Source organism: Carcharodon carcharias, chromosome 14 (genome assembly GCF_017639515.1).
Source record: "Carcharodon carcharias isolate sCarCar2 chromosome 14, sCarCar2.pri, whole genome shotgun sequence".
Classification (NCBI taxonomy): Eukaryota; Metazoa; Chordata; class Chondrichthyes; order Lamniformes; family Lamnidae; genus Carcharodon; species Carcharodon carcharias.
Window position 1 is genome coordinate 116,755,458 of NC_054480.1, and position 13,564 is coordinate 116,769,021.

Here is a 13,564-nt window from a genome sequence, read left to right on the forward strand (position 1 = left end):
ACTATTCACAATCCATATCAATAATTTGGATGTGGGGACCAGATATAATATTTCCAGGTTTGCTAATGACACATCTAGGTGGGGATGTGTTGAGAAGGATGCAAAGAGGCTTCAGGGGGATTTGGACAGGCTTAGTGAGTGGGCAAGAACATGGCAGGTGGAATATAATGAAAAATGTGGAGTTATCCACTTTGGTAGCAAAAACAGAAATGCAGAGTATTTCTTAATGGTGAGAGATTGGGAATTGCTGATGTGCAAAGAAACCTGGATGTCCTTGTTCATGAGTTACTGAAAGCTAACATGCACATGTAGCAAACAATTCTGAAGGCAAATGGCACATTGGCCTTTATTGCAAGATGGTTTGAGTACAGGAGTAAAGAAGTCTTGCTGCAATTGTATACAGACTTGGTGAGACCACATCTTTGAGTATTGTGTACAGTTTGGTTTCCTTGCCAAAGGAAGGATACACTTGCCATAGATGAAGTGCAACAAAGGTTTACCAGATTGATCTCTGGATTGGCCAGAATGTCCTTTTTGAGGAGACTGGGCCTTTTATTCTTTAGAGTCTAAAGGAATGTGAGGTGATCTCATTGAAGCATGCAAAACTTCTTATACAGTTTGACAGGGTAGATGCAGGAAGAATGTTTCCCTGGCTCGGGTGTCTAGAACCATAGGGCGCTCTCAGAATAAGAGGTATGCCACTTGGAAGAAGTTTCTTCACTCAAGGTGGTGTATCTTTGGAATTCTTTACCTGAGAGGGCCATGTATGTTCAGCACTGATTGATATCCTTAATATCTAGAAAGATATAAAAGGGTAAGGGTGTGGGGGAAATTGAGGTAGATCAGTCATGACCTAGTTGAATGGCCTATTCCTCTTTCCTATGTACCTGTGATTCTTAGAGTGAAACCATAACAGCTGGGCAATGGAGGAGTGGTTTTGATGGTTTGTGACTGACTGTTAAAAGGTTGCAGAGAAATCAAGAAAATGTATTGTGGTCCCAACCCCAGCAAATGTTTGCAACACTTGGTTGGTGTTGGTGTGAGATAGAAACTTGTTTGAAGAGATTAAAGTAGGAAGCTGTAAGAGAGAGACTACCTGACTTGAGAGGTGGTAATACATTTCAAGCTCTTTGAAGGGCAGGGAGGCTGGATGGTACCCTAATATGAAGGTTTTTAAAATAGTCTCATAGGAAGCATGCAATCCCTGAATGAAGAAGAGGAACTATCTAATCCTAAATAGTATAAGAGTTTAGACCGTTGTTTAGACAGGTTAGGCAAAGGAGGTGGGTCTCATAGACAAGATGAGCTCTGAAGGCATTGGGGAGATGGGAGCTCAGGTGGATGCAAGTGGTCACATGATATTTGAAGACGAGCAGAACATGTCTTTCTCTCTGGTGCCCTCAACCAACATCTCTTTAAAAACATTGGTCATTGTTTCATTGTTGTTTATGGGACTTTGTTGTGTGGAACTTGGCTGCCATGTTTTCCTATATTGCAGGACAGGTGGTTAGTAGCAGAGAAAAGAAACTGAGATTATCTATGATTTCCAGGATAATCCTAGATTGGTGAATAATTTTGCTAAAGGGGTGCTTGATGTAGTCAACCGGAACTGGTTGGCTAAGACAGTTGTGTGCTTATAGGATGTGAAGGTGGTGTGGGGGGTGAAATTTTTATCAGCAAAACAACTAGGTGTGGAGGCAATGGGTTTTAACTGTGGGCAAGGACATCTAAAGTGCATGTGATGGATTAGTTGAGCAAGTTAACAGGAGCATTGTAGCAAAAAGCAAGATTAAACTAGACCAATTGATTTGGAAGTGCAGTTGTAAATGGAGGATTCTTTTTCCAGAGTGGTCACATAAATAAATGGATTTGAACATAGTGGGGAGGGTTTGAGGAATTGGAGATGGCCTGATCAGTGAATAAGATTAGTGGAGGTGAGAATGTTTAGGGGTAAGGGGGTGAATATTTTTATGAAGGAGTGGCGTAGGAGTGACATAATTGAGGAGAGAGAATGGCAGTTGGGGTAGAGATTGGAATGAGCAAGCGAGTGGTTACAATGCAGTTACTTAGGGGAGAGGGTAGATTAGGAGATGGGAGGAGTGGAACAGTACAAGGTGTATGGAGGACTTGAGGTGGGGGAGTGACTGTAGTGTGATTTGGTGATGGGGTTGTATTACCAATGCAGAGTTATGGATAGGCAGTATAAGTATAGCCTTTTGCAGGGGAGCTTTGGTATGTCATTCATACCATCCATAGCCAATTTGTTAAATGTATCATCCATAGTAAGGTGGTAGATGGCATGGACTTGGTGAATGCATTTTCTGCAGGGAAGTGCATGAGTGATTTTGGTTGTTCTGCCAGCACCTTGACCCCTTGACAATGAACACTTGTACTCTGTCACCAATGCCTCTGTATTCTTCAGTCCTTGCATATGCTATAATCTCAAATCTACAGTCGCATTAGATTGGATTTCTGCCCCAGCACTGAAACTGCCCTAATCAGTCAGAAAATGTGTTCTATGATGCATTACTTTTGTCAGTTGCAAATGACATCCCATCCAAATACCAATATGCACTCTGTCTCCAAATTCTTCTTGACCTCTGCAAACTTTGACAAAATGGACCGCACCATCCTTTTCCAGTGCTCACCTTTGCCCTTGCCCAGATCTAACCTGTCTTATCCAACAATGCCAGTGCACCTCTAGCAATGGCTTTCCTTTAGGCCTTGCAGCTATCTTGAGCCCCTAAAATATTATATTTAGCTTCATTCCTCATCTACATGTTTGACTTTTGGCGACATCTTTGATAGACAAGTGGCTAAGACTTTGCTCTGGCTCTGTGATATGAGACTGCTTGTCTGGTATCCAGTCCTGGAGGAGTTGCACATTCCTCATTAAACATTGGGAAAACTGAACCCATTATCTTAGTCTCTTAGGGATTCCATTTCCCTCCCTGGCCACTGTCTCTGTTTGAAGCATACTATTTACAACCCAATGACTGACTTGAACCCAAGTTATGACTCTCCATTACTAAGAATGCATCCCTGTACTTGCTGACCAATGTTAGCTCCAAGTCTGTCCAAATTCACCTTCATGTTAAAATTTTCATCCAAGTGTTCAGAACTCCTTCATGGCTTCTACCTTGCTATCCAATCTCCCGCACTACGATCCTCAGGGAACATTGTTCCTCCTGTTTAGGCCTCTTGTGCATCTCAAAGTCCCTTTGCCCTATGGTCACTATGCTTTCAATTTAGCCCATTAATCCAATTTCTACTTCCTATCCTCCTTCAATTCTGTATCATTGGATCATTAGCCTAGATTCTGTTCATCCCCCCCCCCCTTGTATGGCTAGATGCTTACATTAAAACTGCTGTATACAGGCAGTTTGTGGCTGCAATGGCTGGAGAATAAGAAGGCAAAGCAGTGGTGGGTTGAGTGAAGTGAGAAATAAAAGGTGGCATAGAATGTTGAATTAGAAGAGTCCAAACAACAGTAAAAGTGAGATGCAAGTAATTGGATCAAGCCTGCATGATTATAAGTCTGAGGAAGTAGAATGCAACTAAAATATTTTGTTGTATTTGTTTTCAGATTGAAGCTGTCTCCAAGTCCTTCCTCTCGAGTTACAGTCTCCCGTGCTACATCCAGCAGTGCTGTTCACACATCTCGTGTCAAGCGAAAGCGTGTAGAGATGGAAGAGCCCAGAGAAAGCAGCAGTCGTATACAACAAACCCACTCTAGCAGTGGCTTTATCAGCATTGAGCCAACTGACCTTGAGGGAAAATTTGTTTGTCTCAGTAATAAATCTGAGAAGGTGAGGGCCCAGAAAACTTAAATTCCTTTGTTTGCTTTGATTTCTGATTACAAGTCAACATGATGTGAAAATGCCAATGCATTATGGTAGATATGCAAATCAGTAAAGCATTTGGGCTCTTGGATTTTGTGCTATGAAGAACAGTGCTAAGTGAAGACTTTTATGCCAGCAGGATTTTGTGTTTGAGAACTTGGTCTCTCATCAATGCTCATAATTTTTATTAATCATATTGCCTTGCGCTTTGTTCATTCAATGTTCTTTAGAGTGTTGGTAACTTAGCCAGCAGAGCTGGTTGACCTTTTGGAACTTCTATGTTGCTGTTGTTTTTTTTTTAGCATGAGCACTCTGGACTAACTAGTGCTACTTTTTAACCTGCAGTCAGAAGAGCTTGGGTAACTTTAGCAGGTTCTGACTAAGAGCCAGTGGCATTGCCTAGAGTTAGATGATGTTGGACCAGTTTATTCTGTGAGCCCTGAAAGACCATTTATTTTTATTTTTCAGTTGGCTGAAATATGCTTTTTGTTGTTCATGGTGCTCAGCCTGACCATTTATGGCTGGTGAGAATGAGATCCGAAAGTGCAGTAAAGATGGAGAATTGTGCACAGTTCTTTTTTTTCCCAATTACAAGCACTTGAATTCTATTGTATGTAAAGAAGTATGACCCATAGCTGGTGGCTTGCTTCTTGGCTGGATACTGATGCAGTCCGATGTTTCAATTAGACATTTCTGCATTATTGAGTCAGTGATTTCAATATCTCAAATGATCCTTATGTCAGATTATAGGCAAGCAACTAGTATCTGGCATTTTCTTGGCTACTTGTTTTTTCACTGCCTATTTCAGAGCTGGATACAGGTTCCCTGGTGGCTTGACTGGAAAGAGCGGAGAAAGGTAATGGGGAATTTTACCCAGAAACCAACAACTAGCATGCTCTTCTGTGGTTCTGTATCATTGGATGATGTACATACCACCAAGCAGACACTCCTCTCCTTTTCAATACATCTTGGAGATCTTATTTTTCTAGCTGTGCATTATTGATTCATTGCCACTTTTACTTACAGGATCAGCCACTTGGAGGCTGGAGACTGAAGAGGCAAATTGGAGATGGGGAGGAAATAGTCTATAAGTTCACCCCTAAATACACTCTGAAGGCTGGACAGGAAGTCAAAGTGAGTTGCACAGTACAATATAAAATAAAATATACTTAAGTAAAAGCAAAATACTGCAGATGGTGGAGATCTGAAATTAAAAACCATTTCCAAAGTATTCATTTTGGATTCAGAGCATCAACTGTTTCTCCACAGATGCTGCCAGATGGTGTGAGCTTTTCCAGCACTTTTGTTTTTATTATAATATCTAAGATCTATTTAAGCAAACAATTGATTAATTGTAATTAATGATCTGAGATGGATTTCCAAAGTCAATCACTGAGTTTTGTGCTATGGGTTGCTAGGAGAAAGCTAGCCTACGAGACTGTAAACAGGATCCCTTGTGAACGTTGGCATTTTAAAAAAAACTTAGCTTGATCTTGCAGTGGTGTTTCAATCAATATTCGTGTTGAAACAGTGAGATCTTCTCCAAGAGGCCTTGCAATTCCCTTGCTATAAGGGGCCATAACTGTAACATTGCTGAAGTGGCATCCTTTTGCATTGTATTGAAAAGGTGAATGCTGGAGTTGATGAAAAGCAACCAGTTAGTTCACTGAAGCAGGGATTGGATGGCGGCTTCATTATCCAGCTGCACTTGCACACTTTCCAGCAATTGTGGCAGAGTGGAGTGGGGGAGCAAATTGCATGCTCCACTGAATTTTGCTGTTCAGGAAGATGGGTGGATGAAAGCATCATCAAAAATGGGTAAGTTTAACTTGGTACTTTTCAATATAAAAGGATAACTGCAACACCATAAAGAATTGTTTCAGGAGGATAAAGGTGGTTATGTTGCATAATCTTAAACCAGTGCTAAGTTCTATCCTTAGAAGTTACAAGACTTTGGGCAGAGTAAATCATTTTTATTTTTGTTTTCTATTGTCTAGATCTGGAGTGCAGATGCTGGTAAAGTCCATAGTCCCCCTACTGACCTTCTGTGGAAGAATCATAGCTGGGGCACTGGTGATGAGATTAAGACTGTCCTTATCAACTCTGATGGAGAGGTATGGCTTACCCACACTTTGGTGATGAATTCTAAAATTTTCACATGGCTAAATTTTACCCTTTTGCAGGAAAATTCTGTTCTTTGAATTTGAAATGTTAATAAAACAGCATTCAATTTAACTCTGAAATGAACTTAGACCCCATTTACTTTGCATTATAAAGGTCATTTGCTCATTCACTTCCACCTCTGCAACGCTGCCCAGTTCTGCCCCAATACATCAACCACTCAAATTTGTAACTTATCTGAAACTCTGTATATCCTGTGCATATTGTTGTATAGGCTTTGCTCCAAGCATGGTCTTTGTTTTATTATCTAAGGTGTATAGATGGAGCAGAACACTACAGTCATCAGTGAACTGACCTTATGGTTGAGGGAAGGTAAATAGTTGAAGCAACTGATGGTGGTTGGACCTAGGACAACAAAACAGATCAAAAATATTAGATGTCACATGTCAATTGTTGGAATAGAAAGTTGAGGCATTTAACATGTATATCACCTTAAATAAAGGTCTGCTTTGGTCATGTAATTTTTGTTCATCTCAGAATATTAGCTGTAGCAAGCTATTCTGTATTGCTGATAATTAGTCAATTTATGTATTACTACAAAGTATTTTAGTTGATGTAATTCCATCTATTTCCTGAATACTGTCTGCTTTGTCAGAACATTGTTTCCTGGGCTCACAGCATCTACTGGTTAGCAGGGAATGAGTCCACTTTGAATGCCTTCTTAACTTTTCCTCAGGCTGAGCTGTGTAATCATTCATTCATTGGTGGTAATGAATAATCAATCTACTTTTTGATGTAGATACTAGTTACAAAAAATTACCTATGTTTAAAAATTACCTCTGGATTGTAGGTTACTTTAGTTAAAACGTGCTTTAATAACCAACTTGCATTTCCTTCTTGCACAGGAAGTTGCAGTAAGAAATCTCCGAAAAATTTGCCATGAAGATGTGGAGGAAGAAGCTGAGTTTGGAGAGGAAGATCTTTTCCATCAACAGGTAAAATAAAAATTGATTTAGAAACAAGCACTCATTAGGTCAGGATGAAGGGTTGTTGACTTGAAATGCTAACTCCTTTACTCTATCTGGAGGCTGCCTGACTTAAGTATTTCCAGCATTTTGTTTTTATTTCAGATTTCCAGATTCTGCAATATTTTTACTGTTGTCAACACAATATAACATACATTTTGAACCTGATCACTTTTCTGTATCTAGAAATATTTCTGAATATCGGGTTTGTTTTTCTCCTGACTACCTCCAAATCAATGCTCACTAACGTGTTCCTTTGTCATTTCCTGGTTCTACATGCAGAACTTGAATCTCCCATGTCTTGGATGAGATTAGCTATTACATCACAGACTAGGGATCAAATTTCCTTTGCATTGCAAAGGTCATTTGCTCATTCACTTTCAGCTCTGCAATGCTGCCCAGTCATAGAAATCTCCCTCCCTCCCTCCCACAATACTATATTGGTGTATTTTACTCACTGGAACATGGACTAAGTGATGGAGTTTAAATATGAACTTAGTTGAGTTTGTAGTTTATATAATGGAATAAAATGACAGTTTTCAACAGACGCTTGTTTTATTTCAGGGTGACCCAAGGACCACTTCCCGGCAATGTGCAGTCATGTGATCATCATCCTAAATTTTCATTCAGGAGAAGAAAAATCTCTACTTTATCCAGAGCCACTGAAATATTTTTGTACACTGTTTTTCTTTTAACATTTTGAAACCATTCTGGTTTAGTACTTTTACAACCATTGTTTTATTTGTAAAAACCTGAGTTCTGAAGGGGTATTTTTTAAGATCTTTTGACAAAACACTTCAATATCATGTTTAAAAGTGGGGTTATCAAAATTTTACATGGGGGTGAGAAGGAGAAGAGAAGAAGCAATTTTTTAGTCATATGGCCTCCTTGTGTACAGATTTGGGTTCATACATCCAGGATTTAGCCGTGGAACTGCATCACAGGCTGTATTAATCAGAATTTGGTTATTCTGCAGTTTTTCAAACCCAAAGGGTTGTTGTAAAAACTCCACCAAATTGGTGTTAACCTAGTACCCAAACTGAACTAGCATTGTTAGGAGTATGAAACTCCTTCAAAGCTGTAGGTGGAGTATACTATACTCCAATGCAGAAGTCTCAGGTGTTTTACAGAAATCATGCTAAAAAAGATTTCTACTGTGATCCTGCCCATTTATTTGGCTATTCTGTACAAATACTGCTGTACCAAAACTGGTGTACATGATCTATAAGAATTTGTAATATGGAATGTGGACTGACTGCAATGCCTGAATGGTCACTGATCTGGAAATAGGAGTCCAAATTTATCTCAATTGGATGAATTATGTGATCATGTGCATTTATTAAATGGAAACATAAATGTTGCATGAAAAACAGCAGAATACACCAAACTTTTTTAATTTTTAATCAATCATCGTGTTAAGTGCTGCATGTCAGGTTCTGATGCATTGCTCTCATTTCACAGCAAAGCCTGAACCTTGTTAGTGTTGTCAAAATTCCATTCTTAAGTGTCTGGGTATTTGAATCCCTAGTTTGATGCCATTGGGTATATTTACTGGCTGGTGTATTAATATTTGGATGGTGGCTTATGGAAGTTTGATTTTTGTTAATTGCTTGATGGCTGGTTCGTACTTAACTGACAACGATTTGTAATAGCTTGCTTGTTTAGTAGCTTATTAGATTGATCTTCAGATAAAGGCAGTGAGGATTGGAAAAATGTTTCACCGCACTGGGACAGATATTAAGCTTAATTTGACAAGAGAATTTACCTGTCAGTTGCAGAAACCATCACTGAAAATATGTTTTAACAAATCATGTAGTCAGTATACAACACAAAATATAATAGTATCTAAGGTAAGATACTGTTAAACTAAAATGAGATTTTTAAATAGCACAATCTTGTACAAAGCAAAACATTTTATTTCTTTGCAATAACTTGAGGTTTTCAGAGTATGGCTACTTATGAAATTTTAAGCAATAAAACTGTGGAAAAGAGATATCTACAGTTAATATTCTATCACTGTCCCAAGAGTTATTTTCAATTGGTTATATACTTTTGCGGGAGGGGGGGGTCAGGCAAAACATTTTGTTCTTTGTACTTTTTATGGATGAATGGATTTGAAGTTACTGTACCTGTATATTATAGTGTATGGAGGGGTGGTGGGGAAGTAAGTCCTGGTCACACTAATGGTTTTTTATCCAACATACCTTATGATTAATATATCATTATATATCATTGAATTTTGTGCTTATCTCTTTTTATAAACTTTCAAAATTCTGTTTCTCAGAAGATCATTTTTGGGCTGAATACGAGTTGGGAATGTTGAAATTAAGTAAAATTCATTCTGAATACATATACCTAATAGTTCTAGTTTAAAAAAAAATAGTGGCTTTCTCAAATTTATGGTTGTCCTGGTGAACTAGAATTGATTACAAAATGTAGAATTAAGTGCCCTCAGTAGAAGTTGCTGAGAATTATGGCCTGGGAAACAGAATTTTTAAAAAATTTATGCTTTTATATTAAACTTATTTGAACCATAATGGATGGTCTTAAAAAAAATCATGTGCACACTTTTTTAAATGAGGTCTAATTTTACTGGTGAAAATCATGATGCACGTTGCTGTGAGGTTTTTACCTTTTTAAAAGGTTTTATTGCAAGGTTTCTGGTGTTTCCCTTGTAAATCCAACACTTCTTTCCACTGATTAAAAGAAACCCACAAAGCACATGTGGAATTCAGTTTATTTTATTTGAGGTTTTCATTCAAATTTTGGCAGACCACTCTCTCTTCACCTTGTTCATGGTAGCATATTGGTAAAGTTGCTGGACTAGTGATCCAGATGCCGAGATTAATACTTGGGAGACGTGATTCAATCCCACTTTAGCAGCTGGTGGAATTTAAATTCAATTAATCTGGAATAAATAGTTTTATGATTAGAGACTAGCTATCAAATTGTCATAAAAATCCAATAAGTTCATTAAGTGCCCTTCAGGGGAGGAACTCTGCTGTCCTTACTCAGTCTGGCCTAAATATTACTCCAGACCCATGGTAGCGTGGTTGACTCTTAACTGCCATCTGAAATGGCCTAACAAGCCATTCAAGGGCAATTAAGGATGAGCAGTAACCTTGCCACCAACACTCGTCCCAAGAACTAATAAACTCACTTTACCAATGACTCTAGTTTTTCTTTTAAAACATATATTCAAGTGGAATGTCCAAAATTCCCTTGACTGGAAAGTTTCAGAAAAGGTATCAAGATTCCAAAAGAACAAATTTGCCTTTTCTAAAAACATTATTAGACCTTTAAAATAAAAATGCATAGTTCAACTGAATGTTATTTTGAGCAGTGAAAAAAGTCAACAAAGCTATTTGTGTGCCATTTTCACTTGCAATAAATGCACTGTGTCCACATTTGTGTATAGCTGAAGGTGCAGTACCTTGTTGTCTAGGTTAGTTTGATCTATAGGTTATTGACCTACTAAGCATCACTGTCAGCAATACCACAACTGGTTGCTGGTTCTCGAAATGGGCATTAATGTTTGAACTACCCTAATGAGGAGTTACTCCAAAGAAATGTAGCTGTGCCTAGCATATTATCAATAGCATGTTAATTCTCACATCAGAGCAAGTGGAGAACTTCAATCTGCCCTTGTAGTGTAAGTATTTAACATTGTGGCTAAGCAAAAGTAACTTTAATTTGCATTTGATTCTTCTGTTGATTTTGTGTTATCAAGTCTTCATGCCCAATAAGCTAGAATTGTCACTCAAGGTGATTTGCTAGATGGCAGTGACATGCCAAAATACAAAACGTTCTGTCTGAAATTTGTAAACATTTTATAACTGGAATTTTTTATGAACATTCAATAAATGTGGTTTTGCATACTATGAAATTGGTGTTTCTCAAGCAATTTTGTATGAGCTTCAGAAAGCAAGGTTTGCTGAGACACTGTTGTGAAGGTAATTTTGTGATAAAAGTATAAGGATAAAAATGAGCCTTTTATCCAAACTATTCAGGAATTCCAATTCTTGCTTTAGTATGATGTAAATGGAAACATTTGTGAAAGTTTAGTTAGCTTTGGTTCAGTGGTAGTTCTCTTGCCTCAATCAGAAGATCATTGGTTCAAACCCCACTCCAGAGACCTGATAATCCTGGTTGACATTTGTGTCTCTCTGTCTGAAGTGCTGTATGCTGTGTAAATTTGAAGAATAGAGGTCCCAACATCCTGATAAAATTTGCCCCTTAAATTTTACATGTTCATCTGTTGGTGTGTTTGTTGGCATGTGCTAATGCTTGTACAATTGTCCACATTACAAGTGATGCATTCTAAAAATAATATATTGACTGAAGTGTTTGTGTGGAGTGAGCATGTGAAAGGTTGAAATGCAAATAAAGTGAACATGATTGTATTTAGTTTTATTGTAGTTTTGGGGTGAGCTCTCCTGAGATTTGGACCTAATGCCATAATGACAAAGTTCTGCATATTGCAGGTTAATTTGGTTTGCTTAGTTTTTGGTCACCACACCCTAGCTACCAATTCATCCCTCTTCTTGGCAACTGTCTGAGACTAACCCCAGTGTGTTCACAATCTTGGTCATATTTGACACCAAAACGCTCATTCACAACATCACAAGACTGCTTATATCCATCTCTAACATTGCTTGACTTCACCCCTGCCTCAGCTTATTTGCTGCTGATGCCCTCATCCATGCCTTTGTTACCTCCTAGACTTGGCTATTTCAATGCATTCCTGGCTAGTCACCCACATTTTATCCTTTTGTAAACCTGGTTGTACAAAACTCTTGTCTTCCCCTATCACCCATGTTCACTGACTTGCATTGTTTGAGAGGAGGCAATGTCTTGATGTCTATAATTCTCATCCTTGCTTTCAAATCCCTCCATGGCCTTGTCCCTCTTTCTCTAATCTCCATTATTGTCATTGTGTCTAATTCTGGCCTCTTAAACATCCTTGGAGTAGCTACATCATTGGCTGTGCCTTCAGCTGTCTTGGTCCTCAGCTCTTTTTTTTTTAAAAAAAGTGCAGGGACAGAATTACAATCAATTTTCTCCTTCAAACCTTTTTTTGATTAGCCTTTGGTCATCTGACTTAATATCATTATCTGTGGCTCAGTGTTATTGTCTTATAATGCTCCTACAAAGCTGCTTGGGGCATTTTATCTCTAAGCCAACAACTTGTTGGTTTAATGGAGGTTGATCGTTCCATGAAGTTGTCAGTACAATCAATTTTTCTTTGACTTTGAAGCAGCCACTCAATATAGTGCCTTTTTCACAAATGTTTTTTTTTCAAAAAAAAAAAAAAATCTCATTGGCCCTTTTTCTGTTGATGGGGGAGGAGTGGATTGTGGATTTAGTTTGACTTGCTTGATAGATTCAAATTGCCAAGTACTAACATTTGTTGGTTGAAACTCCATTGCAGCATTAAAGTCAGGCTGATCTTGGTGCAGTCAAAATGTCAAACTGCCATCCATCAGTGATTCAAGTAGAATTAAAGATCTCAATGAACTATGAATTGGAACCTGACACTTTTCATATCCTGGTCAACTTTAACCAACAAAACTAATTTTCATAATATTTTTGAGGATTTATTTTTTTTTTAAAAAATCAGTTTGGGTTTTTAATCTCTTTTCTATCTCAGCTGTCCTTGTCCCAAGTTTAATTTTACACTCAGTCTCATCTGGAGCCTTAAACTTTTCCTCTTCCTTTCGGATGTCAAGGAACACAAGCTCCAACAACTTGATACCAACGACCATCCAGGACCCTCCACCCCTTCCTGTCCCTCTGACCCTATCCTATCTTCTAATCCCAGTCCCTGCCTTGTATTCACCATACCATCTGACCTTCCCCCGCTCTGCTGAACGTTCTGTACTCAGCAGAGGACTCAATTTCATACCCATGTGCCCTCATCTCAATGAATTTCTGGCTTAGCATGATGCTGAACTCATCCACCGCATTCATCTCTGTGCTCACTCCTTTGGGCACAAGTCTTTCCCACCCATCCCCGTTCATGGATCCTTAAACCCGCCTCCAGTATTCTCCCTTCACCTGGACTCCTCCCTCTGGTCTCTTACCTGCTCTGATCTTTTCATCAAGAATTGTCAGCGTGACTTCAGCCGTCTCAATTTCTCTGCCCCTCTCTAATCTGTCTCCTTATAAGCTTGCTGCACTGTTCTCGGGTCCAAACCTGACAAGGGGGGCGTTATTGTCTGGCGTACTGACCTCTGCCTTGCAGAGGTTGAGTGCCTACTCTCAGACATTTCTTCCTAACTCCCTGGACCATGACCCCACCACTGAACATGAAGCCACTGTTTCCAGGACTCATTGACCTCATCTCCTCTGGACATCTTGCCTCCAACCTCAGTCTCTTAACTTCTACCTCCTTCCCAAAATCCATGAAACAGGACTGCCCCATTAGACAGATCATTTCAACCTGTTTCTGCCCCACAGAACTCATTTCTTCCTATCTTGACCCTGTTCTCTTTCCACCTACATCCGTGATTCCTCTGACACCCTACATCATATCAACAATTTCCAGTTCCCTGGCCCTAACCACTGCCTCTTCAC

General features: G+C 39.0%; 1 protein-coding gene across 4 annotated transcripts in view; it reads left to right on the forward strand.

The window, feature by feature from the left end:
- Positions 1-10,874, forward strand: part of lmnb2 (lamin B2) — a 28,016-nt gene extending 17,142 nt beyond the window's left edge. For all 4 annotated transcript variants that reach the window (XM_041203776.1, XM_041203777.1, XM_041203778.1 and 1 more), the window contains exons 7-11: positions 3,587-3,809; positions 4,869-4,976; positions 5,840-5,956; positions 6,869-6,958; positions 7,553-10,874. In XM_041203776.1, the coding sequence (XP_041059710.1) occupies positions 3,587-3,809; positions 4,869-4,976; positions 5,840-5,956; positions 6,869-6,958; positions 7,553-7,594 (580 nt within the window). In that variant the 3' untranslated portion in view covers positions 7,595-10,874. The remainder of the gene's footprint in view (positions 1-3,586; positions 3,810-4,868; positions 4,977-5,839; positions 5,957-6,868; positions 6,959-7,552) is intronic.
- Positions 10,875-13,564: the final 2,690 nt, after the last annotated feature.